General features: G+C 43.9%; 1 protein-coding gene across 1 annotated transcript; it reads right to left on the minus strand.

The window, feature by feature from the left end:
- Window positions 1-18,196: 18,196 nt before the first annotated feature.
- LOC128344014 (uncharacterized) lies at window positions 18,197-26,540 on the minus strand. Its single transcript, XM_053293452.1, has 3 exons — window positions 26,518-26,540; window positions 24,583-24,944; window positions 18,197-18,223 (listed from the first exon to the last, which is right to left on the minus strand). Exons 1-3 carry the CDS (start codon window positions 26,538-26,540, stop codon window positions 18,219-18,221), a joined length of 390 nt encoding a protein of 129 aa, XP_053149427.1. The 3' UTR covers window positions 18,197-18,218.
- Between the last annotated feature and the right edge of the window lie 953 nt (window positions 26,541-27,493).

The raw sequence follows: 27,493 nt of genomic DNA on the forward strand, positions 1-27,493 counted from the left end.
GGCACCTTGCTGTCAGCGCAGGGACTGCAGTGTCACAACACAGGCGGTACAAAGCACACTTAGGAGATCTGTAGTGATCCTGTTGTAGGGTTTAATCTGGAAAGTGCTCAGGCTGCACAGCTTTGGCCCTCTAGCTGTTCTTGGCCTACAACTCCCATCATCCCTAGCCACAGTGTCCTATAATCAGGGACGGTGGGAACTGTAGCCCAGCAACAGCTGGAGGGCCTAAAACTTGTTCATCTGTGAGATACAAAAGAAATGGAGGCAGCTTTCCATGCTGTCTGGTGCATCCTTGTTTCTGTCCCCAGCTCACAAAAGAGGGCAGAATCCAGTATCATCGAGGTGGGACTGGGGACCCATTGAGACTATTCAGAGCTGGTGCCATTGTGTTATTTGTAAGCCTCTCTGAGAATGGTGCAGGGAGGCAGGGTCAGAAGCCAGGAAGGAAGACAGTTCAAAGACAGAAACCAATGCAAGAGGGAGACCAAAGTCAGAGCCAAGCAAAGCCAAGGTCACAGCCGAGGAGTCTGTCAAGCAGAGCAGAAAGCAGGGAGTAGCATAAGGCTAGAGACAGACAGGTCAGGAGCATAGACTGGGAAGCACAGAGCAGGAACAATGATGGATATAGCCACAGCAAAACAACCAACGATTTAGGGTGAATTGTTCGTGTCTACCAAAGAGAGTAAATATTGCCTTTTAGAAATCATGGCCATTACTTCCCAGGAACATGATACAGCGGCCACCTCAGAATGACTACTTTCTTACGTTGCTCTTCTGCGGCTAACAACACAAGATACTTTCAGCAAACACTGCCTTTGTTAAAAGGCCAGTGCCACCTGCATCTACTAGCTGGATGAATATGCCACAGAAAGGTGGCCATCATTTCCATTCATCTCCTTCTTATTGCTGCTTCCTAACTGCTGACCAGGGATATGCATGTGTATCCACTACAAACATCTTGGCCCCTGCTATCAGTAGGAATAAAATCAGCTGAATACATACATACATACATACATACATATTAGTCATCGTCATCGTCGTCGTAGTAGTATTCCTCTTTTCAATAGAAAAGGTCTCAAAGTGGCTTGCATAGAAAAAGGAATAGAAAGAAAATGGTCTTCTGCCACCAAAGAACTCAAGTCAAAAAAGAAACACAGGGGAGACACCACCAGCAGGCTGCAGCCACTAGAGAGATGCTATGCTGGGCTGAATAGGGACAGATGCTCTCCTCCCCCTGCTAAACATGCTTGACTAACAAGCAGAAGGTTGCTAGTTCAAATCCCTGCTGGTACTATATAGGGCAGCAGCGATATAGGAAGATGCTGAAAGGCATAATCTCATACTGCGTGGGAGGAGGCAATGGTAAACCTCTCCTGTATTCTACCAAAGAAAACCACAGGGCTCTGTGGGCACCAGGAGTCGAAATCGACTCAACGGCACACTTTATCTTAAAAGATGTCTCTTTGCACAGTTAGCAGATATTGCTATTATATTGCACTTTGGGAAACCTGAGCCATAATCAAAATGCAGATAAGCTGAGTGAGCATGATGGGAGGCAGGGATGCACAGGGTATACCAGAAGCTGGCCAGGTAAACTAGGAGCTCTTGGTGTTGTAGATCTGTAATCAGGGGGTTGGGGTAGTGGGGTATATTGTAGGATGCACTTGTATTGCCAGAAGATTTGGAGTGCACAGAGGTTTAGATACAGAGCTCAGGGGAGTAATCTGTGGCAGCTGCACAAGCACTCACCTTTCCCCCCTTCTAAACATAGAGGGAGTGAGATATTCCACAAGTGCAAAAGATCTAGGAAATGCATTCCTTACCCCCTCCCAACCTCAAGAAGATTAAAGCCCCATTGTTCTCTTGCCAATTTTAGCCCATTAAGGCAGCTAATCACAAGGAAAGGCCATTATTAGCTGAACAACACACTGTAAATTATTAATGCAAAAAGCAGGCTTGCATCCCTGGAGAGACATGCTGGGCTATAGCCATCAGGGATAGCCCTGCTTCAGGGAGCCCTTTGCAGTGTGAGAGAAGGAGCTTGTTCCACAGGCGGCAGCACTCATCACCTGTACTGCTGGGGGATAGGAGGACACAAGACATCCTTATCCAAGAGTAGGATGCAACTATAGGTCTCCATGTGGAGGAGGCAGCTTACCAAATCTGGGTATCTCTTTGGAGAACCTTGGAACAAGGCCAAAGGGCTCTCATTCTGGAGATCAGGGGTGCTGCTTTCTTAGTGCTTCTTCAGATGTGTCCCTCATCCTGGATGTGCAGGGAGCTGGGCTCCCTGGGAATCCACCTGGCTTTATTTAGTGGGGGGAGAGTAACTGGCCCTAAGCACCCCCAGCACAGTCCCTCCAGTGGCTGTTGCTGGTGTCTATCTTATGTTTCTTTTTAGATTGTGAACCCTTTGGGGACAGGGATCCATTTTATTTATTTATTGTTTCTCTGTGTAAACCACCCTGAGCCATTTTTGGAAGGGCAGTATAGAAATTGAATTAATAATAATAATAATAATAATAATAATGACAGGTCTCACCAGAGGAGCCAGACAAAGAGTGCCTCTCCCATCAACAATATGGTGAGACGTAACTTTAATAAATCTATACCGGATAGGTCGTCGCCCAGGTCAACAAGGACCGTGCCAGGTGCTATAGTCCCTGGACATCTGCTGGCAAGTGGGCAACATGACTCAGGATCTTCAGTTGAGCAACCAGGGCTGGAGACTTCAAGGTTACTGGAAGAAACGTCGCTTAACCAAAAAAAATTACAAAAAATGCCAACAAGGCAATAATGATCTGGTATTACAAGTCTAGTCCAACTAGAAGAGGTTATTTAAAAAGAATGTACCAAATGTGGAAAGAGAAGCATCCAGATAGAGAAATAACAGAACAAAGGCTAGCAGACCAGAAAAGATACATAATAAGAAATAAAGTATTCACAGGAGTTGAGCTGGAAGAACTGCAAAGAGCAACACAGGCTCAAGATATGGAAGAAAAATTACCACCAACTGAAGAAGTTGCTCAGGCGCAGGTGGAGGAGGTGTTGGAAATCGAGGATGCCACTGTTGCGGAACTGTTTCAAAATCAAAACCAGGCAACCTCCCCTTTGCCTTCACCTCAAAAACCCAAATGCTGTTTAACAGAAAAGCAACAAGAACTAAAGCAAAAAATAACTGAGCACATGAACCAAACAACCACCAGGGTTCGACTTCCAGCTCTAAAAACAGTTGCCAAAAAACAACTTGCTCAGGCATTAAAAGATGTCAATGCTGCACTTGCAGAAATAACAACCAATAATTTGCAAGAAACAAACCAACTAATGTACAGTGCAGCAACAATAACACCACAAGAGCTCGGATATAAGATCAGTGGACCTGTAAAAAAAGAAAGCAGTACATCACCTAAATGGAAGATTAGATTAGAAAATAAAATCTCCAGGCTTAGATCAGATCCTAGTAAATTGAAAGATATGAAAGACAAGAAGCTGAAGAATGAAAACACCAAACAGTATCTGATCAAAAAATACCACCTAGATTCAAGGAAAATTAGAGAAGTCCTGGAAATAATAAAGCAGCAAATAACAGCAGTGTCAAAGAAGATTAGCAGATATGAAGCCAGAATTACACAACAAAGGAAGAATCTCCAATTCCAGTTGAATCAGAGATGTTCCTACCAAAGCATAGAAGGAGAAACTGCAAGAAACCTAGAAATACCAAATAAAGAAGAAACAGCGCAATTCTGGGGGAAATTATGGGACAATCCAATAGATTATAATAAAAAAGCAGGCTGGATGAAAGAGGTGAAAAAATGTAACCAACAAATGCAAGATCTAATAATAACAGCAGAATTAATAAGTGAAAGAGCAAAGAAAATTAAAAATTGGACTGCTCCAGGCGGTGATGAACTGCATGGCTTTTGGCTTAAACACCTAACAAGCCTTCATAAACAACTATCAAAACAGTTCAATCACATTTTGCAAGGAGGTGATATTGAACTATGGCTAACAACTGGGAAAACTCATCTCATAATGAAAGACCCAGCCAAAGGTGCAGTTCCAAGTAATTATAGACCGATAACCTGCCTGCCAACCATGTTCAAATTATTAACTGGAATAATAGCAGATGAAGTGATGCAACACTTATTAACTAACAAACAGCTTCCAGTTGAACAGAAAGGAAATGGCCCGAACACCAGAGGCACAAAAGACCAGCTGCTGAATGACAAAATGATTTTAGAAAACTGCAAGAGAAGAAAAATCAGTCTAAGTGTTGCATGGATTGACTACAAGAAAGCCTTCGATTCATTGCCTCACACATGGATTCTAAAATGTTTAGAAACAACTGGTGTCAGCGAAAACATTCAGATATTTATTTTTAAAAAGCAATGAGTATGTGGAGTACACAGTTAACAATCAATGGCAAGACACTTGGACAGGTTAGCATTAGAAGAGGCATTTTCCAAGGGGAATCACTATCCCCTCTGTTGTTTGTAATCGCCATGACTCCACTTTCACAAATACTAAACAAAACAGGCCTCGGATACCAAACATCTAAAACATCAAGTCAAATCAACCATCTGCTGTACATGGAGGATCTGAAGTTGTATGGAAAGTCCCAGTCAGAAATCGAATCACTGCTAAACACTGTCCGTATATTCAGTAGCAATATAGCAATGGAGTTTGGACTAGACAAGTGTGCTGCATTTAATAATGAACAGAGGGAAAATAACAAAAACTGAAGGAATAGAACTGCCCAATGGAAGCAACATCAAGAACCTGGAAGAGAAAGAACCTTACAAATACTTGAGCATTCTCCAGGCTGATAACATCGCACACACTGAAGTTAAAAGAAAAATTGGAAGTGAATACATCAGGAGAGTTAGAAAAATCCTCAAGTCCAAACTCAATGGCGGGAACACCATACAAGCCATAAACACCTGAGCTATACCTATTATCAGATACACTGCAGGAATAATAGACTGGACCCAGGCAGAGCTAGAGACACTAGATTGTAAGACCAGGAAAATCATGACCACCAATCATGCTCTGCACCCCCGCAGTGATGTCGATAGGCTCTACATCCCTCACAGGTCAGGTGGAAGAGGAATGCTGCAAGTCCATCAAACAGTAGAGGAGGAGAAAAGAGGCCTTGAAGAATATATAAAGGACAGTGAAGAAGAGGCACTTCAAATGGTCAATAACGAGAAACTATTCAACACCAATGAAAGAAAGCAGGCCTACAAGAAAGAACAAGCCAAGAACCGAGCAGAAAAATAGAGAAATAAGCCCCTGCATGGTCAATATTTGCACAATATAAGTTGAAAATCAGACATCACCATGACCTGGCAATGGCTTAAGAATGGCTACTTGAAAAAAGAAACAGAGGGTTTAATACTGGCTGCGCAAGAACAGGCACTAAGAACAAATGCAATAAGAGCAAAAGTCGAAAAATCCACAACAAACAGCAAGTGCCGCCTTTGTAAAGAAGCAGATGAAACAGTGGACCACCTAATCAGCTGTTGTAAAAAGATCGCACAGACTGACTACAAACAAAGGCATGACAAGGTTACAGGGGTGATACACTGGAACATCTGCAAAAAATACAAGCTACCTATAGCCATAAATTGGTGGGACCATAAAATTGAAAAAGTTAAAGAAAATGAAGAGGTAAAAATATTATGGGACTTCCGGCTACAAACAGATAAACATCTGCCACACTATACACCAGATATAACTGTAGTCGAGAAGAAAGAAAAACAAGTTAAAATAACCGACATAGCAATACCAGGGGATAGCAGAATAGAAGAAAAAGAAATAGAAAAAATCACCGAATACAAAGATCTACAAATTGAAATTGAAAGGCTGTGGCAGAAAAAGACCAAAATAATCCCAGTGGTAATTGGCGCCCTGGGTGCAGTTCCAAAAGACCTTGAAGAGCACCTCAGCACCATAGGGGCCACAAAATCACCATCAGCCAATTACAAAAAGCAGCTTTACTGGGAACAGCCTATATTCTGCGACGATATCTATAACAATTGACAATAAAATTCAGCCATCCCAGGTCCTTGGGAAGGACTCGATGTCTGGATAAAACAAACCAGTCAATAACACCTGTCTGACTGTGTAAACAAGAAACAATAATAATAGGTATCTGACATGCCCACAGGAATCAGTGCACTACAAACCTTATTTAGGAAATATAATAAAGTGTGCCGTCAAGTTGATTTTGACTCCTGGTGCCCACAGAGCCATGTGGTTGTCTTTGGTAGAATACAGGATGGGTCGACCATTGCCTCCTCCCATGCAGTATGAGACGATGCCTTTCAGCATCTTATTGTCAGCAATCTGGCCACCCAGAAGGGAAGTCCAGGAAGATAGTCCACAATGCAAACTGGGCTGCAGAAACGTAACACGGCTCAGAATAGTTCTCTATATCAGGCTCGGGCTGAAAGCTGTCAACATGAGGGTTGATAAATGTTGTCTTCCAGCAGCTAACAGAAAGCTGTTGACATGCTTTATAGTCCAAGCTGGTAACTCTTAGCTGGCAGGGATTCAAGGCTTATCAGCCCTCTGCAAGAGGCGTTTACTCCTCCTGATAGTTTCCAGCTGTGCTCTTTGCTGTGGAGATAGTGGGGGTTGCCTGCACAGCTCATCCTCCAGTCTGTCCGTCGCTGTCTCTGCTGCCCCAGACTGCTGTGCCTGCTCTGAAACATCAGCTGGACCTTCCTCAGCTGTCTCTTGGGAACTGACAGCTGGGCTCTGCCCCTCGGGCACTCCCGCATCGGCTGAAAGGCTGTCAGCCTCCCCTTCCTCCTCACTATCTGAGATCAAGGGCGTGCCACTTATAATGCTGCTGCCCGATATAGGTGTTTCCCATAGTCTGAGAAACATACCAGCGGAGATTCGAACTGGCAATCTCTAGCTTGCTAGTCAAGTCATTTCCCTGCTGCACCATTAGGTGGATTATTTAGGTAGGGCAATCCCCATTTTCATTTCCAAATAGGGGTGCAGACAGAAATAAAGCTTGGGGAGCAACTCCTCACTTAAATTGTTTTAGGGGGAGAGGAAAGACACTTTTTTTTTGCGTTGGCAGGGAGATAGGTTATTAGATTTGGTGGGGGGAGTTCAGTAAAATAAAGAGGGAGAACTCCTCAAATGTACCCTTGCTTTCAAAGATTCCTTCTCCCTTGTTCAGAGCATTATGAACATAGGAACCTGCCTTGTAGCAAGTCAGACTGTTGATTCATCTAGCCCAGCCCAGGAGTATGTCTACTCTACCCTTCATTTTTATATTCATTACACTTTAAATCCACCATCCCTTTCAAGGAGCCCGGCATAATGTACATAGCCCCTGTCCCCATTTTATATTCACAACCACCACCATTCTGTGAAGAAGGCTAGTGTGAGAGATAGTGACTGTCGGGAGGGCTCTCAGTGGGCATCCATTCCTGGCTGCACGGATATCTGAACCTGGGTCCCCCTGGTAGTCCAACACTCTGTTCAGAGCCCTACTTGCGTTGACATTGGTGGTAAAGGATTAATGCGTGGAGTGACTGTGGGACAGCTAGAGAGTTCCAGAACCAGAGGAGGACTGAGAAGCTGTTAGGACTTTCAGCAACAAACGAAGCAAAAGCTCATCAGCTCCTCCTCATGTCCAGGAGCTGGAGGGCCTCTCAGTATGAACGTACTTGTCAGAAGGATTAATAATTTTTCTCCCTGTGTTGGGGTGTGTTTCTTGTTTGTGCACATATGCTGCATATTTACAGAGTCATCTGTTCTCTGCACTGGAGGTAGCATCTCCCTAGGTGAGGGCAGGAGGAAGGAAACATATGAACTGCAACAGCTGTGCAATATCTCTCCTTTGTGTTCCCCAAGAGGACAAGAGTGTCAGTTTGTCACCCTCTGAGTGTTTTGCCTCCATTGGTACTTTAAGGTAAATGCATCTCTGTGGGAGTGAACCATCAAGTGCAAAGACTAATTAAGAATGGTGCTGAAGCAATTTGGGGAGAAAATGTCAAAAACAATACAGACAATTATATTCTCCCCCTACTCCGCAACCCCACAATCAGTGCTTAATAACAGTGGCTGACATTCTGATTAAAATTTCTAGAGGAAGTCCTATTGAAATGTAGCAGCTCTTTAGGTGACTAGCTGAGTAGTACTATTGAGAAATTTAGTCAAGATGTCAGCCACTGACTTTCCAAAGATGTCATAATAAGTCAGTGAAAAGGGAAAACAAGATTTGGGTGAGTAATCTCAATCCTGGGCAATCTCTCCTCATTGGGCCAAGAGGCCCCTTCTAAAGTGGCGTATTTAGCAGGAGGGGAGCAACTGCCCCTGTTCAGCCCAGCAGAGCATCCCGCTCAGTGGCTGTGGCCACCTGTTTATTGTTAGACAGAGAGCCCCTTTGAGACAGGGAATAATCTTCGCATTCCTTTTGCTACATAAACTGTATTGAGAATTTGGTTGTTGTTGAAAAAACAGTATAATAAATCATCATCATCATCATCATCATCATCATCATCAGTGGTGGGTGTATGAATGCTAATTGCCAAATACTGGAGAAATTAATATTTACCAGCGATTGACAAATGGTCCAGAACAATGTTTTTAGTCATGACAATGCTAAAACTTTCTACATCTGTAAAAGTGGAGGGGGATCAAGATGGCAACTGAACTTGTTCAGGACATCAAGGGGAACAAGGTGGTGTTTGGGAACAAAAAACACCCCTAGGAAAATATGTGAATGGACATTCCGTCACTGTTATGAAGTTTGATTTTAAGGAAACATTTTCTTAGCTATTTGCTTTGCTTGTATATTATACAGCCGCAGCAGCACCTGCATAATTAAGGTGAGGATCAACATCCTAGCATGTTAAGTCCTGAACACTGAAGAAGTCTGGAATTAACTGTGCTTTTCATGGCCTATCAGATTAACAATGTGGAACCATCTATATGCTAAGTGTAAGGTCAAAAGGGAATGCTTTTCCATTAGGGTAAAACAAGAGAAGCATTTAGGGATAAGGAATCGGATTCTGTGTGTTTCAGACTCTGTGGGAATATTCATCAGGAGTACGTATATGTGTGGTCAGCTACACACCAAGTGGATTCAGACAGCTAAGTAAACCAGGGTTTATTCAGTCATGAATACAGCCTGAGTCTGAATCCTCCCTCCTTTCCCCTTCTCTTACATCTTCAGCTCCGTTGCTGAACTATTATGTTGACATGGTGGTTGGGTTAAAGCACAGCTCCACAGCTTGTCCAGCTCCAGACCTAAAGTCTATAACTATGATTTACAAACAATGATTAAACCAGCCTGTGAAACCAGAGTTCAGTTTTGGTTTCAAACGCTGGCTTAAGCTTAGTTTGTAAATCTCAAGTTAAAGCACAGCTCTCCCGGTTCGGACAAACCATAGAGCTGTGCTTTATTAAACCAGGATTAGGAATATAGGAAGCTACCTTAAACTGAGTCAGACCGTTGGTCCATCTAGCTCAATATTGTCTACACAGACTGGCAGTGGCTTCTCCAAGGTTACAGACAGGAGTCTCTCTCTCTCTGGAGATGCCAGGGAGGGAACAGAACCATTTGCATGCAAGCATGCTGATGCACGTCCCAGAGCAGCCCCATCCCTTAGGGATGATCTCTTAAAATGTTCACACATGTAGTCTCCCATTCAAATACAAACCAGGATGTGCTCTGCTTAGCAGAGGGGACAATTCATGCTTGCTGCCTCAAGACCAGATCTCCTCCTAGTATGTGAGTAGATTTCCCCAGTATGAGCAAAGAAGGTAAGAGAACGGGTGGCGGGACGACGATGCATGAGTACAGGTCACATTCACAACTGAATAATCATGTTGTTATCTGGTTGTTTAGATCCATCCATTGAGTGATCAGTATTATAGACAGTGAAATGGGTCCCTGTGCTGGGATATGCATGCCAAAACACAACACCATTTGCTTTAAAAGTGAGAGTGTGTGTGTGTGTGTGTGTGTGTGTACGCGTGAGAGAGGAAGAGAGTGTGTGTATGCATGGGGAGTGGGGGAGACTGTCCTGTGTGGATAATGTTGGTATAGATATTATGAAGTATTAAAAAATAACCACACCATCTTCTGAAAATACACTGTGGTGTGTGCGTGCTTGCAATATGCAGCACCATTCTACATACATGTTAATTCAGAAGTGAGTTTCACGAAATTCAGTGGGACTTACTCCTTAATAAATGGGTTTAGAATTGCAGCCTTCAGATTTTAAAAATCTAAAATCAAACCTTTTAAAACCTTGCTGTGCCTCTCCCCCAACTCCCTGCTTGACTGACATCCAAAATGGTGCTCATGGAAACAAGGCTGGCCCTAGTGGGTGTGGAGGAGGTTATGAGGAGATCTGGAAGCTCAGTAAATGGTGCCCTTCAGGCAATACTAAGACCTGGTGATTAATGAAGCCCAGGATTACCAACTCCCCACCCCCCTTGGCAAGACTCCTGTGCCTAACAGAAACACGTGAAGTTTTTCCCAGCATACATTACACGATCGACATGTGAGAAAAAGCTGCTCCTGTTGATTTTCTGCTTCTTCTCATGCAGCTGCTAAGGCACAGAGGACCTGCCAGAAATAATTGTGGCAACCCTAAATTGAAAGCCTAGGAGTGTGTTGACCTGGCTGTTACCCCAGGCATATGCCTCTGTAGTACTGAGCTTCTGTGCCTCTTTTCCATCCCTCCTTAGCTTTGTCCATATGCAGGATTCCCCTTCTGGTCCTGTCTCAGAGGCAGAAGGGTGGGTAGCGGGGAGTGGAGGGCATGCTGGACCCCGTGCCTGGATCCAGGCATTGTCTGGCTTGTCTGTTCCTGCAGAGCCTGTGCCTCCTGCTGTGTTTGTCCCACTGCCCCCCTCTCCACCTTCTTTCTGGGAAGCTGCACCCTCCGTTGCTCCCCACTGGCCTGGCACCGGCGCCATTCTCTCAGCCAGTGTGGTACCCGACTCCCCTGCCAGACTGGAATTGGCTTTGCCTTCTCGTAAATCATGCTCGGAACAGCATGGGCTGGGAAATACAGTTGTGGGAGGGGAGGGGAGCAAAGCCCAGAGGTGGGGTTGGGGGGAGTTATCGCAGGGAAGAGCCTGCAAGGCCATTAGTAAGGCGGGGAAGGGAAACACTAATGGAAGAGCTTTGGGAGTAAGGAAAGGGGGGTTGATTGAAGAGTTTAATTAAAAAGAAATAGAGGTTGCTTCTTGTGGATTCTCCTCCCCTCCCCAGTGCAGGCTGCTCCCAGAATATGCAGGGTCTGCAAGGCTCTGTTACCAGCTTTACACAAACAATATATCTGTACGCAATATTCATCGTTTAAACCCTTCAAGAAAATGCCATACCTGCCCTATGCACACTTCTGCAAAGCCTTATGCTCTTCGACAACACACGTCTGGGTAATGTTTTGCATACATATATCACACCTCCATGGAACATCCCAGATCATCATGCATCTTCAGGCTACGGAACACACACATACAATTGCAAAATATAATATATAGGCCACTGAGCGAAAATCTATTAGGAGTAACCCCTGCTTCAGCCCAAATGATGCATTGATGGGTCTATACACTTATGGGCTCAGGGAGTACCAGGACGTTCTCAGGCTCATATTGGCATTACCCGAGACCAAGTAGAAAAAGACATTTCAAATTGAATTGTTTGTTTGTTTGATTAATGTGAGAGAACATATGGCAGTACTCCTCTCGCATACTGGATACCAATAACAAAAAGGCTGAGCAGGTCTTTGGGTAAATCAGTGAATTGATAGGACCCTTGAACCCATGCAAGCAAGTTTGGTATGAATATCCTAAGAAGCCATTCCCAGGAAATTAAAAGTAATCATTAATAAAGAAATTCCTCAGCAGAGCAATCTCCAATCGTAAAACTATTTCCTGCTACTTATTAAACCTTGAGGACTAGAACCTCCGGATTAGAACGGTCCTGGAAAATGAAATGAGCCTCATACCCATAGTGAACTCTGCCCTTAAACAATTCTGCCTAGCAGAAATTCCCTAAAACAATAAGTTTAGTCACAAGACCTCACCAATACTCAAAATAAGGTTTCTCACATTAGAAAAATGCTCAATCTTTAGGGTATAAAACCCACTACTCAAAACTGAGTGTTCAACATGCATTCAGCATTCCATGAGTGGATACCATCAAGTGTTTGTGGTCCAACTTTCATTGGATAGCTTTGTTCAGTCCGCTAACCTACCCATGGATTTGTTGGAGTTAGTAGCCTGGCAGCATCAGCTCTCCGTGGCAATGTCTCATAGTGACCACTTGGGGGGGCGGGTTAGGATCATGGATAAAAGTGCTGGACTCCTCCCCTCTTTGTTCTTTCAGTGTTAGTCTCCATTTTGTCTCTCCAGAGGGGGCTGTTTGTTTAATCTCTTTCCCCTTTCAGTCTTAAGATCAGCTTTCCTATTTGTTTGTAACTCCCAAATAAATCCTTGTTCTTCAAACTAAAAGAACTGTCTCCACACCTCCTGCTTGGCTGAGTTCTCACTTTACTGGTTTTATTCTGCCAATGGAAGTTGAACTGCCATTCTTTCCCTACAGGATTTGCCTACATGCTGCTATTCTGAGGGATTGAGGCGGCCCTGATTCTCATTATTACCCCTGCCATCTATACACCCCCCTCCAACCCCACAGATAGAGTGTGCAATCTGTAGATGAGTCTTAGAGATTCCCAAACCGGAGAATCTCTGAGCTGAAATCACTATTTTGATTTCAGTTACTGAAATTACTCGCAAGCTGCTAAACCTAGCTTCCTGGAGTTCCCCTCACCACGGGAATCTCCAACCTCATCGTTCCAGACCAGGCAAAGCTGTAAGACAGGTAGATAGAGCCCCTTCTTGCCAGTGCCCACTTTAGAGCAGGGATTCCTCGACCATTTCTCTATTTCTTTCCTATCTTTTACTAGTAAAGGCGGAGACCCCAGGGACCCCTTAGGTATCTTAAACCGCAGCTTTGGTCAGTCGAGGAGACATTTAGGCACAGCTGCTGCTGTCTCCATGGGAGCAAACACCTATACAAATGCTCTCCCTCTTTGATACATGAAAGCATAGTGGAGATCCATATTCGTGAACAGGTTTCTCCAACTATGCCCGAAGTTTATTCAAGTTTTCCAAAAATCCCCACCCCAGAGGCATATCTAGGGAAAATAGCGCCTAGGGCAAGCACTCAAATTGTGCCCCCTGTCAAAAGATCTGACACCCATCTTTCAGATAACTTTACCATACTATCAGCTGAAAAATACAAGTCAAGCTCGTTAATCTTTTAATATTTCAAAAACTATTTTAGCAGTGGACTTAGCCAGACCAAAAAATGCTGGAAAACTACAAATTTCAGTATGCTGGGGCTCATGAAATGCCCAAATACTATATGGAGGTGTACTTGGAAAACTAAACAGAAGTGCCTGTCTAATTCCCTACTATGCATTGTAGCATTGCTATTATGTAAGTTTTGAAAATAAATGGAGAATTTGACTTTTCCCAGATACTCTCAAAATAATTAAAGGATATGCAGAGTAAACGGTGTCACTGCTTGGAATATATTCTAGTATTTCAGCAAGACAGTTGAAATGAGAGAAAGAGAGCAAGAAACTCCCAGTGGGCCTTAATACTAAGGATTCAACAGATACACAGATTCAAAGACAAATGCACCATTAATAGCCATATTATTAAGACATCACATTTAACTCATTTATCACAAGAAGCAAAGTAAGAGCAAATGAATACAATCCTAGCTCATAAGCTTCAGCTCAGTATTCACAAGCCCTGATTCTCTGTACATATTGCCAATCTGAATATGTGTACAGTGACATATATTAAATTAATTTTTTTAACCTGTAACCCCTTCGGGGGGCTTCCTAAAGGCTGTGGGGGGGTCTACAAAGTTCCCCCTCCCCCCACTGGCCTCTAGGGCCTCGCAGGGACCATTTGAGCATGTGCGGTGGCCATTTTTAATTTTTATTTTTTTAAAATGGCCACTGAAAACAAAATGGCCGCCGTGCATGCTCAAATGGCCTCTGCGAGGCCTGACATGGCCTAGGGCCTCACAGAGGACATTTGAGCATGTGTGGTGGCCATTTTATTTTTGGTGGCCTTCAAAAAATTTTTAATTTAAAAAATGGCGCCCACTTCAAGTGGCGCCAGGGGCATGTGCCCTGCCTGCCTTACCCTAGACATGCCCCTGCCCCCCTAACATCCTAAATTATAGCAAATCCAGGAGAACTAACTAGTGGATTTAAAAGTAAAGTGTGCTGTCAAGTTGATTTCGACTCCTGTTGCCCACAGAGCCCTGTGGTTTTCTTTTGATATAATACAAGAGGGATTCATCTTCCTATATCAGTACTGCCTGATATAGTAGCAGTGGGGATTTAAACTGGCAACCTTCTGCTTGTTAGTCAAGCATTTCCCCACTGCACCATTAGGTGGCCTAGTGTGTTTAAGTGGTATGTTTTAAATGATGTTTATTTTTATGTTTTTAAAGCTAGTTGTACGCCACCCAGAGCCTCTGGATGGGGCGGTTTATAAATGAAACAAACAAACAAACAAACAAACAAACAAACAAACAAATTGCCCTCTCGTGTTCTCTTTCTCTCAAAACCTTGCCTCTCCTCTCTTTTCAAACAGCATGCAGCCGCTGCTGATTTAAGTCACCTGGTGGGACTTTTACACACAGTAGGCTTTACTGCAAGGTTATGGGGCGGCTTTACTGCCAACACAAAATTGTCCAAAAAACCCAGTGCAAATAGTGGATTTTTTTTACCCTGGATATAAATTGGGCTACTCCCTAACGCATAGTGAAAAACCCGAATTGTATGTGAACTGCTCCCCCAATAACTTGCAGGGACTTCAGGGTAAATCTGGCCGATATGTGAATGCAGCCCCTCCATGCCGGAGGAGATGCGACTTAAAGGGCTTTAAAAGCCCCGTGTGAAAAACTTCCTGGTCTACCTACAAAAGCTGCTGCATTGCAGTCACGTGTTTTGCCTATCTCCTCCTCCTCTAATAAATTGGTTCTCCCAATTCACTGTGTTTCTTGTCAATTAACTGGCAGTCTGTCTCCGGAACAATCCCCATGTAGCATTGCCGCTCTTGGAGCTAGTGTAACATCAAGGAGACTCATTCGAGGAGTAATGTCTTTTAAAACTCTGTGGTTACTCCATTCATTTCAATGGTTATTATTAAGTGCATCATTTTTTTCTGCATTGATAACGGGGCAAGCGGGTTTTAGTCCCTTAAATTTCCCATAACGATTTGGTTTGCTAGTATTACGATTAGATATCTATTTTATTGACTCTCCAAATGAGATTGTGTATTTTGATTGCTATTCAATAAATGTTGTATATTTTGCATTACAAGCTTGTTGTTGCCCCTTTGAATCATTCCCACAACCGCACCGAGGTTAGCCCTTGCTGTAATGATCCTGCATCGTACACATCTTGTCATATGTGTCATAACAACACAAATAAATGAATGTGGCCTGCAGTCAATTGCACATGCCTTTGTATCATCATCACCAGGCTGGCCAGTACAACACAAACACACCCAAAGCTGTACTGCGACTTCTCATACCTTCATGGTGATTTGTTGCTTCAGTTAAGGTAGAGTGAACCAAACCTTTACAAAGCAGCACTGAGAAATGTGGATCCTGATTAAATCTGTTATGTCTCAATTTCTCTAGGGGAGGTGGGCATGCAGGGGGAACCTATGAAACCTGAAATTCAAGCAACAATAAACCACATACCTTATTTCTCCCACTTTGCCTTCAGAACAAAAGTTTTACCACACTACAGACTGGTAAGAAAAACCAGGGAGGTGCTGGTATAGCTACAAGCATGTCCCACTTCACTGAGTGATAAAAAGTTCTGTTTATTTGAAAAGTACTGCATTTATTTATTTGGATGAGACAGCACTGTAGCTTGACCGTGTCTTTGTAATATGTGTTTTATTTGCAATATGTAAACAGAACCTATTGGATTCAAGCAGAAACCTAAAACCCAGCAGAGAGAGAGAGAGAGAGAACAAATGCACCCCATGGTGCTTTACTTTCAGCCAACTCACATTTTGGTCTCCAAAAGAAAAATGGCAACACTGTAATTTCTTTCCCCCCACACCCACCTGCAGAATGCTAATCTCAGACCTTGCACTAGATTGTCCATTCAAAGGACCATCCACACCTATTAAGGAACATGAGCATTCTTTTGTTAAGGTCTTGACCAGTAATTTACAATGATCAAGACTGCCAAACTTACAACAGTATGTTTGAGAGTAAAAGTGAAAGGTAAAGTATGCCGTCAAGTCGATTTCGATTCCTGGCATCCACAGAAGCCTGTGGTTGTCTTTGGTAGAATATAGGAGGGGTTTAACATTGCCTCCAGTCCACAGAGCCCTGTGGTTGTCTTTGGTAGAATACAGAGGGGTTACCATTGCCTCCTCCCACGCAATATGAGATGATGCCTTTCAGCATCTTCCTATATCGCTGCTGCCCGATATAGTACCAGGAGGGATTTAAACCAGCAACCTTCTGCTTGTTAGTCAAGCATTTCCCCGCTGCGCCACTTAAGGTGGATATTTGAGAGTACTGAGAGAAAACTACAGGATATGCTACTAAGGGTGATTGTGTTTCCCTAAAATGTCTCTTAAAATGAATCATAGCCCATTATTTGCTGTGTGGTTTCTCACGGCTGATATATAAAGGTGCAAACCACTCCCCTCATGGCATGTGGGACAGATAAGGAAGGAAGTATTGTATTTCGCTGTTGCCATTTTTCTTGGTGCCTGGCAAGCAGCTTGGGCCAAGGGTATCTAATGGCACATTAAGTGCCGTTACCACTTTTTCTTATACAGTGAACTGGTAGAGTACTACTGAGTCTTTCTCCATCTTCTGTCCTCAGAGAAGATAGATAGATAGATAGATAGATAGATAGATAGATAGATAGATAGATAGATAGTTTCATTCATTATGTGGAAATGTACACCACAATGCAAACACTTGGAGTTATATAGAGAAATTTCATTGTACTCCTTTTGTACTTCGAAATGGAGTACTTCTATTTGCACTACAAAACTGAATGAATGAATGAATGAAATCCTCTACACAGCCTCGAAGTCCAAATAGCACAGCATTTTGTTTCTGACAATGTCCAACCAGATGGGAAGTTCACAAGCAAGCCAAGATGGTATTATCCACCCAGTGTTTTGGTGTGCAGCATTTGACAGAGAGATAACCTCTCTAGCTTTCTCAACATTAAGCAACATATTGTCCCTAAAGATGGAGGTTGCATGATAGATGTGTCCTCCATGAATGGCAAGGATTGCCTTGCTTAGATAACATGTAGAAATTAATGCAGTGTAATTCTTTAGATTAGACTGAGCTGAACAACAAGAACAAAAGGCGAAACTGTGGTTAAGATTCAAATTAAATGAACAGGGAGGAACAACAGCCACAATACTCTTCTGCAGAACAAGAATGTGCTGACAGGTCTGAGCCGGCTGTCCATTCTCTGTCTGCACAATATATGACCTGGATTATTCCACTGGCTCCGTTATCTTGCCAGGTGTCACTATCAATTTGTCCTTAGTAGCATTATGCAGGAGTTTATTGGAGACCAGACTTGATTTTCCTGGCCTTTTTATCATAGTTTGGTTTTAATTTTTTCCCGGTTACCCAGAGTAAGCAGTCAACATTAGAAGAGTCTTCAGAAAGTATCATGTATCTCTGAATCTTGTGTTCATAAACATCTGTGTAGCACTGTGGCAATTTAATCAAAACACTTCGAATGTGTTTAGCACATTTAAAGTGTTCAAAGTGTTTCACATGCATGGTCTGAGTGATACCACAGCTCCCTTTCAGATTTCCATATGCCATGCACAAATCAGGGAAAGGAGTCTTTAGAAGGGCAGGCACAGCCATGCACAGAAAATACAGACAATCGTGCATGCCCCTGCCCCATTCCCTTCAGTCCCTGCTCCAACTCAAGGAGGCTTCAGAGTTCAGACATCACAAGAAGTGTGTAAGCAGGGGTGAGGGAAGGAAGCATCATTGACTTGTGCTTCTTGTTTCCATGTTTCCCGTGAAACTGCAGAAGAAATGCTTGAGTTTCTACTTGGGACATTCTACTTAATCTTCTGCTCTCCCACTTGTGTTTAATGTTCAGTGCTGCCCCCATGCTCTCTCTTCAGTCTTCCAAGAAGAGAGACAAAGAGAAGGCATAAAGATTAACGTTCATTTTTTAATAATTTTGGTGAATTAGGTAACATTACAAATTAAAGCAAAACATACAAGAGTAGCTTACGATATAAATATAAAACCCCAATACCACCCACCCCCCAATAGGACACCTATGCCCAATTATATCAATGCACCTAAAGTAAATGCTTTAGCAAATATGGACAGATGTAGCAAGAAGACCCCTTATGGTCTAGGATCTTTTGTCCATCACCCTCATGCTCCATAATATATAAAACCATTGTTTGATGGACAAGTGATCAGACTTCTTCCAGTTAGCATTGATAAATTTAGCAGCTGTAAGGCTAAACAATTCCTTCTGAGAATTAGTCAATAAGCCAGATTGTGGTTTATCAAGAAGGCAAGTCACTGGATCCACAGGAACGTTTTTTAAAACAAAATAGATGTTATTCATTTATTTGTTTGTTTGTTAGATCAATCGATTGATTTATATACCACCCTTCCAAAAATTGCTCAGGGAGGTTTACATCAAAACAAAAACAATTAAAATCAATTAACAATAAAAATCAAAATTACATTAAACAATATCAAAATTACATTAAACAATTAAAATCAAAATTACATTAAACAATTAAAATCATTTAAACATTAAAACCATTAACATTAAAATCATTTAAAGCCAAGATTAAAAATTTAAAACCATAAATCTAATTAAAAGCCTGGGTGAATAAATGTGTCTTCAGTGCCTTTTTAAAAGTTGCGAGAGATGAGGAGACTCTTATTTCAACAGGGAGCACATTCCAAAGTCCAGGGACAGCAACAGAGAAGGCCGGTTCCCAAGTACCGTGTTTCCCCGAAAATAAGACAGTGTCTTATATTAATTTTAGGCCCAAAAAATGCACTAGGGCTTATTTTCGGGTAGGTCTTATTTTGCACACACCTCCCCCGCCACGGCAGGCAAGCACAGAACAACTTACTCCGAGGTAGTGCCCCAAGTTTCAACCCCGTCTCCCGCCGTTCTCGATCCCTGCAGCCAGCGCACGGCCGCGAACCCCCGCCTCCCGCCTAGGTCTTATTTTCGGGTATGTCTTATTTTCGGGGGAGGGCTTATATTAGCGGCACATCAGAAATTACTGCTAGGTCTTACTTTCGGGGTAGGTCTTACTTTCAGGGAAACACGGTAGCCGCCAAATGAGTTGGCGGCAACTGCCAGTACCGGAGCCAGACCAGCAGTGGCCCATGTCCAGCCACCGCAGCCCTGCTCACCCCGCCCCCTACATCTGATGTCAGATACGGGGGGGCATGGCCTGGCTCCCGAACAGGGTGGCGCAGCCCCGTTCGGGAGCTAGATCAGGGCCAGCGCTGCCTTTAAGGCAGGGAAGATCTGCTCCTGGCCGCGCTGTGAACTCAGCGATGGCCATTTAACTCCTGAATGGGGCCGCGTGGCCCTGCTTGGGAGCTAAACCAGCCCCTGCATCTGACATCAGATGCGGGGTGTGTATCGGGGCCATGAGGCATGGCCCCTGAGGGGCGGTGGCCTGGGTTCTTTGAACCCGGTCGCCCAATGGTGGCTACTCCCTGGCAACTGCAGACAGACCTCTCCAGATGGTCTTAACAGGCGATGGGGCTCATGATGAAGAATACGTTCTCTTAAATACCCAGGGCCTAAACTGTTTAGGACTTTATAGGTTATAACCAACACTTTGTATTTTGCCTGGAAACGTACTGGCAGCCAGTGTAGTTCTTTCAACAAAGGAGTAATATGGTCTCTCCTAGATGACCCCGAGATCGACCTGACTGCTGCATTCTGAACCAACTAGTTTCTAGACTATGTACAAAGGCAGCCCCACATAGAGCACATTGCAGTAATCTAGCCTAGAGGTTACCAGCATATGTACCACCATTTGAAGGTTGTTCATCTCAAGAAATGAACGCAGTTGGCGTATCAGCTGAAGCCAATAAAAAGCACCTCTGGCCACCCCCTCAACCTGGGACAACAGGGAGAGGTTCGGATCCAGAAGCACTCCCAGACTGTGTACTTGTTCCTTCCGGGCGAGTGTGACCCCAACCAGAACTGGCAGATCAAAATTGTCTCCCAAGTTCCAACCCCACACAATAAGTACCCCCATCTTATCTGGATTCAGCCTCAGTTTGTTATACCTCATCCATCCCATTACTTGCCTTCAGGCAGGCATTCAGGGAGGTTATGCCTTTTCCTGATGATGTTGACATGGAGAAATAGATTTGGGTGTCATCAGCATATTGGTAACACCCTTCACCAAATCTCCTGATGATCTCTCCCAGCAGTTTCATATAGAGGTTAAACAACATCGGAGACAATATGGAGCCCTGAGGAACACTATAGGAAAGTTCAGATTTGGAAGAACAACAGGTACACCAAGGTACTCCATCTGGAATCTGCCTGTGAGGTAGGAGCAGAACTACTGCAAAGCAGTACCTCCCACCCGCAATCCCCTCAGATGTTTCAGAAGGATACTTTGGGCAATAGTATTGAAAGCTGCTGAGAGATCCAAAAGGACCAACAAAATCACACTCCCTGTGTCAATTCCCAATTGGAGATAATCCATCAGGCCAACCAAGGCAGTCTCCATCCCATAGCCTGCCCAAAAGCCAGTCTGAAATGGGTCTAGATAATTAGTTTCCTCCAATCTGCCTGGAGCTGGGAGGCCACCACCCTCTCAATTACCTTGCCCAGCCACGGAAGGTTGGAGACAGGCCTGTAATTGCTTAACTCCGAGGGATCCAATGCAGGCTTCTTATTGATTTATTTTATTTATTTAACATATTTTTATACTGCCCAAAACTTACATCTCTGGGCGGTTTACAACAAAACTGAAGGAGTATTGAAGGAGTTACACTGGTTGCCGATAAGTTTCCGGGCAAATACAAGGTGCTGGTCATAACCTATAAAGCCCTAAACAGCTTGGGCCCTGGATATTTAAGAGAATGTCTTCTTTGTCATGAACCCCACCGCCCATTGAGATAATCAGGAGAGGTCCGTCTGCTTTTGCCACCGGCTCGTCTGGTGGCTACTCAGGGACGGGCCTTCTCCGTTGCTGCTCCAAGGCTTTGGAATGCACTCCCTAGTGAAATAAGAGCCTCCCCATCTCTGACATTTTTAAAAATGTCTTTAAAGACACATCTGTTCACCCAGGCTTTTAACTGATATTGTTTTAATTGTTTTAATGTTGTTTTTAGAATATCATTTTTAATTTTTTTTTAATTGCTGTGTTTTAAATTTCTTGTTTTTGTTTTTAACTAATGTTTTACCTTTGTTTTTATCTGGTTGTAAACCGCCCAGAGACGTAAGTTTTGGGTGGTATAAAAATATGTTAAATAAATAAATAAATAAATAAATAAAATAAAAACAAAATAAAAGTTGTATAATGATTGCCTTCTTAAGACAAGGAGACATCCTGCCTTCCCTCAGAGAAGCATTTATAATCTCTACCAGGCCCTCTACAACAGCCTAATGCCAGATAGTATAAGCCATGTCAGGCAAGGATCAGGAGGAGAGATGGTAGGCCATACCATTCCGAGCAACTGGTCCACTTCCTCAGGAGTCACAAACTGAAACTGATCCAGGGGCCTTTCTGTTGGGGCCTTTCTCGTGATCAAGCATGAAGGTGGCCAAGCAGGCAGGGAGGAAGCCTCCCCTGCAGACAATCATCTTGTTGGTGCTGGGTGTACGGATCACATGCCCAGATGCCCAGATGCTCCACTACTGCCCCTGGCAGCATGGAGGTGCGAGGGCTGGGATGCATCATCCCGGCCCCTGGAAATCCCACAATGCACCACGCAAGTGCACAGTGCATTGTGGGGATCCCTGCCGGCCATAGCTAGGAGCCTGCTCCGGTTCCAGCACCGGCTGGGAGCAGCTGGTGCTGACACACTGATATGGAATTGTTTAATCCAGGCCTACAAATAAGTGTATAAGAGTTTGATTCAAAGTTTGGACTATTAAACAACACAAAGAGCCACTAGGCTTGAAATAAAGAAAATTGTCTGAGTCAGGAAAAGTGTTCAAACCAGGAATGTGGGGCCCCTCTCAAGAATGCGAGATAGGAGGCCAGAAATAACAAATGCCAGAACCTGTCGGGAGCAGGGGCGTAACTATCATAGGGCAAGGGGAGACAGTTGTCTGGGGGCCCACTGCCTTGGGGTCCCCAGAGGCAAGTCACATGACTGATCCCCCCAGCTACTATGCGTCTTGTTCAGCCTCATTTAAGATTTCTTTACTTCATGAGCTGAGCTTCAGTGGTGCTGGGGGGGGCACTTAAAAATCTTGTCTCTGGGCCCACTCCAACCTTGCTACGCCCCTGGTCAGGAGATAGATAACATAGGTATGCAACTAGTCATTAGCCAAATCCCTCACTCAAGCAAAAATAGATATCCCTGGCACCAGATACTGATAGGGAGTAAGTTTATCAGAAAGGCCAAGTAGTAACTCATCTTCCCAGGCTCTAAATTTCACCTCTGGAATGTGTATGCTTAATTACCAATAACATGTATTAATTGCTTTACTGATATGCTTGTTTGCTGAAACCTATATAAACTGGTCAACTGCGCAACTTCAATGCGCAGTATCAGCCAGACTCTCTGGCTTGTACTTCGTCTTTCGTGATCATGAAAAAAAAGCTTATTCTGAGCACGCATCCTTGGTGCATTTGACTTCATTCAGTCAGGCAACAAGTATAATTGCAGGAACTCTGTCTTCTAATCCTCTTTGGTTCTGGCAAGACACCCCATTCTCTAGCCAGGTGATAGAAGGATGAACGCAAGTGGCTGAATCAAACAGGAGGACAAGGTTCCAGAGGACTTTTTCCTGCAACAACATGAGCAGTTAGCCTGGGGTAAGGGCAGCTTGTGCCCTTAACCTCAGCTAATTGGCAAGCTCCCTAGGGGGGTTTGCCGCCGAGGTGCTGCCGGAAGCCTCGAAGCTCCTGGCAGTTCTCACAGGCAGCCAAGCCCAGGCTTAGCTGCCCAAGCCCGGTCTTGGCTGTTCATGAGAACAGCATCGTTATAAGATGATGAACCCTTAACCACTTTATACATGCAGAGAGGCAAATAAATGAGCTGTGTTTTTATTCTCAAAATAAAGCAAGAGAAAGCACATGTGCATGCGAGGGAGGCAAAGTGCACCATCAGCAAATATGCCAGCTAGTTGTCATGTGGTAGAATAGCGATAGCCTTTTCACTACTGTGGAGAGATGTTAGGTATGCAGTTTAGAGTACCCCCAAAATGGCTGCTGTGCCCTCCTCCTCCTCCTCCTCCTCCTCCTCCTCCTCCTCCTCCTCCTCCCAGAAATTGCACTGACATGGGGAATGGTCACTGCCAGGAGGAACACCTGGCCTAAAGTGGTGACTCATGCATGTGCCCTGGCTGCTGGAGACTAGCCCTGCTAATTGATTATCATCCCTGTGGACTCAAAGTGTGCTGTATACTGAATCAGAGGGTGAGGAAGTATTTGGGTCAGTCTGTCAGAGTAAGCCTATTAATGGATTATTATTTTTAAAGCAACATTTTTATGTATGTACTTGCTGAGCAGGGAAGGTGAACAAATGAATTGCTCAGTGTACATTTTAACAATAAATGTTTCAAAAGTCCATATTTTTGCTGGGGAGGGGTCAGACTACCCATTTTATCATTGTTTTTTAAAAAAAGCTTTTTGTTGTGCATGGGAGAGGATCAGGGAGGAGCTTGTGCACTCCAGCAGAGTTTGGGGGCAGAAAATCACCACTGGAAAAGAAAAAAACCCTTTATGAAGGTCCCAGAAATTGCTCTTTGTGATCCACATGCAACCTTTTCCTACTAAAGAACAAGAGTAAGCATAACTAGGCACCCAACTCAGACTAGGTGTTGCCACTCAGCCCTTTTTATTAAAAGGAAAGAAGTCCCTTGGGTTCGAACAGTCAAGAGCAGGAAGTAAATTGAACTGTACCTGCTCCTGAATCCCAAAACTGGTTCGAAGTTGTTGTTTTCAATGAACTGGAACTGAACCTACACCTAAAATCTCTTGTTTGCCTTGAACCTGAACTGGAACCAAACCCTTAAACGCAAAAAGTGGTAATTGGTTTGAAAGAAGTGGTTCAATAATCAGGCACTCAGCTTTCGTCTTACAGAGTTACTCTGCAAACAAAAGAGTTTGATATTATTCTACATGAAATATATTTAAACTTGATCAAATCCATTTCAAAGTGTCTGAACTGATTACCAAACCACTTTTTAAAGTTAGTGTCTGAACCATAACTGAATCAGAGATTTTAAAATACAATTAATAATAATAATAATAATAAGAATAATAATCCTATATAATAAAACCCTAGGGTACCTGCGTCCGTGTCTCCTGCGTCCGTGTCTCTGGCGGGTGTCCTGCGCATCCGTGGGCTCCAGGGGGCGCCTGATTGGTCCTGGCGGCATACCTGGGAGAACAGCGGCAGCGGCGGCGGCCATGGCCGGGGAGCCAGACGGGCCTGGCCGGGCCGGGCCACGGAGGCGAGTCGGCGGGCCGGGCCGGGCTGCGGAGGCGTGTCAGCGGGCCTGGCTGGGCCGCGGAGGCGAGGCGGCGGGCCTGGCTGGGCAGGGCTGTGGAGGCGAGCCGGAGGAGGCGAGCAGGCGGCCGCGGCGGAGGCGAGCCGGCGACCGCAGCGGCGGCAGAGGCGAGCCAGCGGCCGCAGCGGCAGCGGAACTCTTCTAGCGCCCGTTAATGGAACGGGCTTAATGACTAGTAGTAATAATAATAATAATAATAAATATTTTAAACTTATTTGTTAGCTGCCCCATAACAAATTGTTCTCTGGGTGGCTTAAAACACAACATTAAAACATAAAAGAAAAACACACAACACATTTAAATCATAACAGACCAAAAAATGGGGTGGGGTGTGGTGGGAAAGAAAATGCAACATACTGTAAAAAAAAAATTTTAAGGTATTTAAAAAAATCAGTTAAAATCAAATCAAAATTTAAAATTTAAAAGGTCTTAATGAACAAAATGGTCTTTACCTGGTGTCTAAAAGAACAAAGTGATGAAACCAGGCGAACTTCACTGGGGAGGCAAACTTCATGGGGAGGCTTATAGACAAATTCATGGAGGTCAAGTCTATCAATGGCTACTAGTCTGATGGCTAAAGAGCACTTCAGGGGCAAGATGCCACCAAATACCAGTTGCAGGGGAGCAACAGCAGGAGGGGGGAAAGCCCTCACCCCCTGCTTGTGGGCGTCTCAGAGGCATCTGGTGGGCCACTGTGTGAAACAAGATGCTGGACTAGATGGGTCTTAAGCCTGATCCAGCAGGGAAAGGCCCTCTCCCTAGTAGCCACCTGCCTCACCTCGTTTGTCAAGGGCACCCGGAGGAGGGCCTTCAAAGAAGATCTTAAGATCCAGGTCGGGACATATGAGGCAAGGGGCTCTCTCAGGTAACTCAGTTCCAAGCCTTTACGGTTTTAAAGGTAAACAACAGTGCCCTGAGGGTAGCACTCCCTCTGTCTCTCTCTCTCTGCATAGGTCATCTCACAGGACGTCCAAACCAGTTTCTGTTCCAAAGCTGGCAAGCCAAAAAAATCCCCTAGGGGTTGAAGCTGGGCCTGAAGCCTGATTGAAAAGGATCTAGATAGTCTGTTTCCTCCGAGTGTCTGAAGCTGGTCAGTCACTACACTTTCAAGCACCTTGCCCAGGAAGGGAATATTGGCCACAGGCCTATGGTTGTTTACATTCTCTGGGTCCAGACTGGGTTTCTTTAGAAGTGGTCGAATAATAACTTCCTTCAGTGGATCTGGGACCACTCCCTCTCTCAATGAGGCATTTAGAACCTGCTGGACCCAGCTAAAAATTCCCTCCCAACTAGATTTAATAAGTCATGAAGGGCAAAGATCAAGCATGCACATGGTCAGCCGAATGCGACTCAACTCCTTGTCCACATCCTTAGGGACCAATAACTGAAACTCCATCAGCAAAACTAGACTAGGTTTTACTCTAGACACCGATCCTGCATCAGCCATAGTGTCCAACTCATGGCGAATGAGAGCAACTTTACCCTCAAAGTGCTGTGCAAATGTGTCACAGCACGTTACCAATGGTTCTAAAACATCCTGTCCAGGGCCAGATTTCAAAAGGCCCCGCACCACCCAGAAAGCCCCAATGAACGACACAGAGAGGATGCAATGGTGGTTTTAAAAAAGTGTTTCTTCTGTTCCATCACTGCCAAAGAGTAGGCTTGATAATGAGCTCTAACTTGTGTTTGCTCAATTTTCCTCCACTTAAGTTACAGCCGTCTCACAGCTTGCTTCATCGCCCTCAGCTCAGGTGTGTACCAAGGTGCTGCATGGGCTCTGCTTATAAACACTCTCTCTCTCTCTCTCTCTCTCTCTCACACACACACACACACACACACACACACACACACACACACACACACAGAGCTACTATAGTCTTCAACAATAACAACACAAGAGATCAGAGGACCTGTAAAAAAATGAAAGTAGTACATCACCTAAATGGAAGATTAGATTAGAAAATAAAATCGCCAGGCTTAGATCAGATGCTAGTAAATTGAAAGATATGAAAGACAAGAAGCTGAAGAATGAAAACACCAAACAGTATCTGATCCAAAAATACCATCTAGATTCAAGGAAAATTAGAGAAGTCCTGAAAAGCAGCAAATAACAGCAATGTCAAAGAAGATTAGCAGATACGAAGCTAGAATTACACAACATAGGCAGAATCTCCAATTCCAGTCGAATCAGAGATGTTTCTACCAAAGCATAGAAGGAGAAACTGCAAGAAACGTAGAAACACCAAATAAAGAAGAAACAGTGCAATTCTGGGGGAAACTATGAGACAATCCAATAGATTATAATAAAAAGCAGGCTGAGTGAAAGAGATCGAAAAATGTAACCAACAAATGCAAGATCTAATAATAACTCCAGAATTAATAAGTGAAAGAGCAAAGAAAATTAAAAATTGGACTGCTCCAGGCGACGATGAACTGCATGGCTTTTGGCTTAAACACCTAACAAGCCTTCATAAACAACTATCAAAACAGTTCAATCACATTTTGCAAGGAAGTGATATTGAACAATGGCTAACAACTGGGAAAACTCATCTCATAATGAAAGACACAGAAAAGGTGCGGTTGCAAGTAATTATAGACCGATAAGCTGCCTGCCAACTATGTTCAAATTATTAACTGGTATAACAGCAGATGAAGTGATGCAACACTTATTAACTAATAAGCAGCTTCTA

This window comes from Hemicordylus capensis, chromosome 2, assembly GCF_027244095.1.
Source record: "Hemicordylus capensis ecotype Gifberg chromosome 2, rHemCap1.1.pri, whole genome shotgun sequence".
Classification (NCBI taxonomy): domain Eukaryota; kingdom Metazoa; phylum Chordata; class Lepidosauria; order Squamata; family Cordylidae; genus Hemicordylus; species Hemicordylus capensis.

What these genes read in the sequence shown, in the direction of transcription:
- LOC128344014 (XM_053293452.1), bottom strand. Translation starts at nt 26,540, where the DNA reads ATGAAGCAAGCTGTGAGACGGCT. An exon ending in AAGCAAGCTGTGAGACGGCT is followed by an intron (nt 24,945 to 26,517) that starts GTAACTTAAGTG and finishes AACGGGCGCTAG; the next exon opens with AAGAGTTCCGCTGCCGCTGC.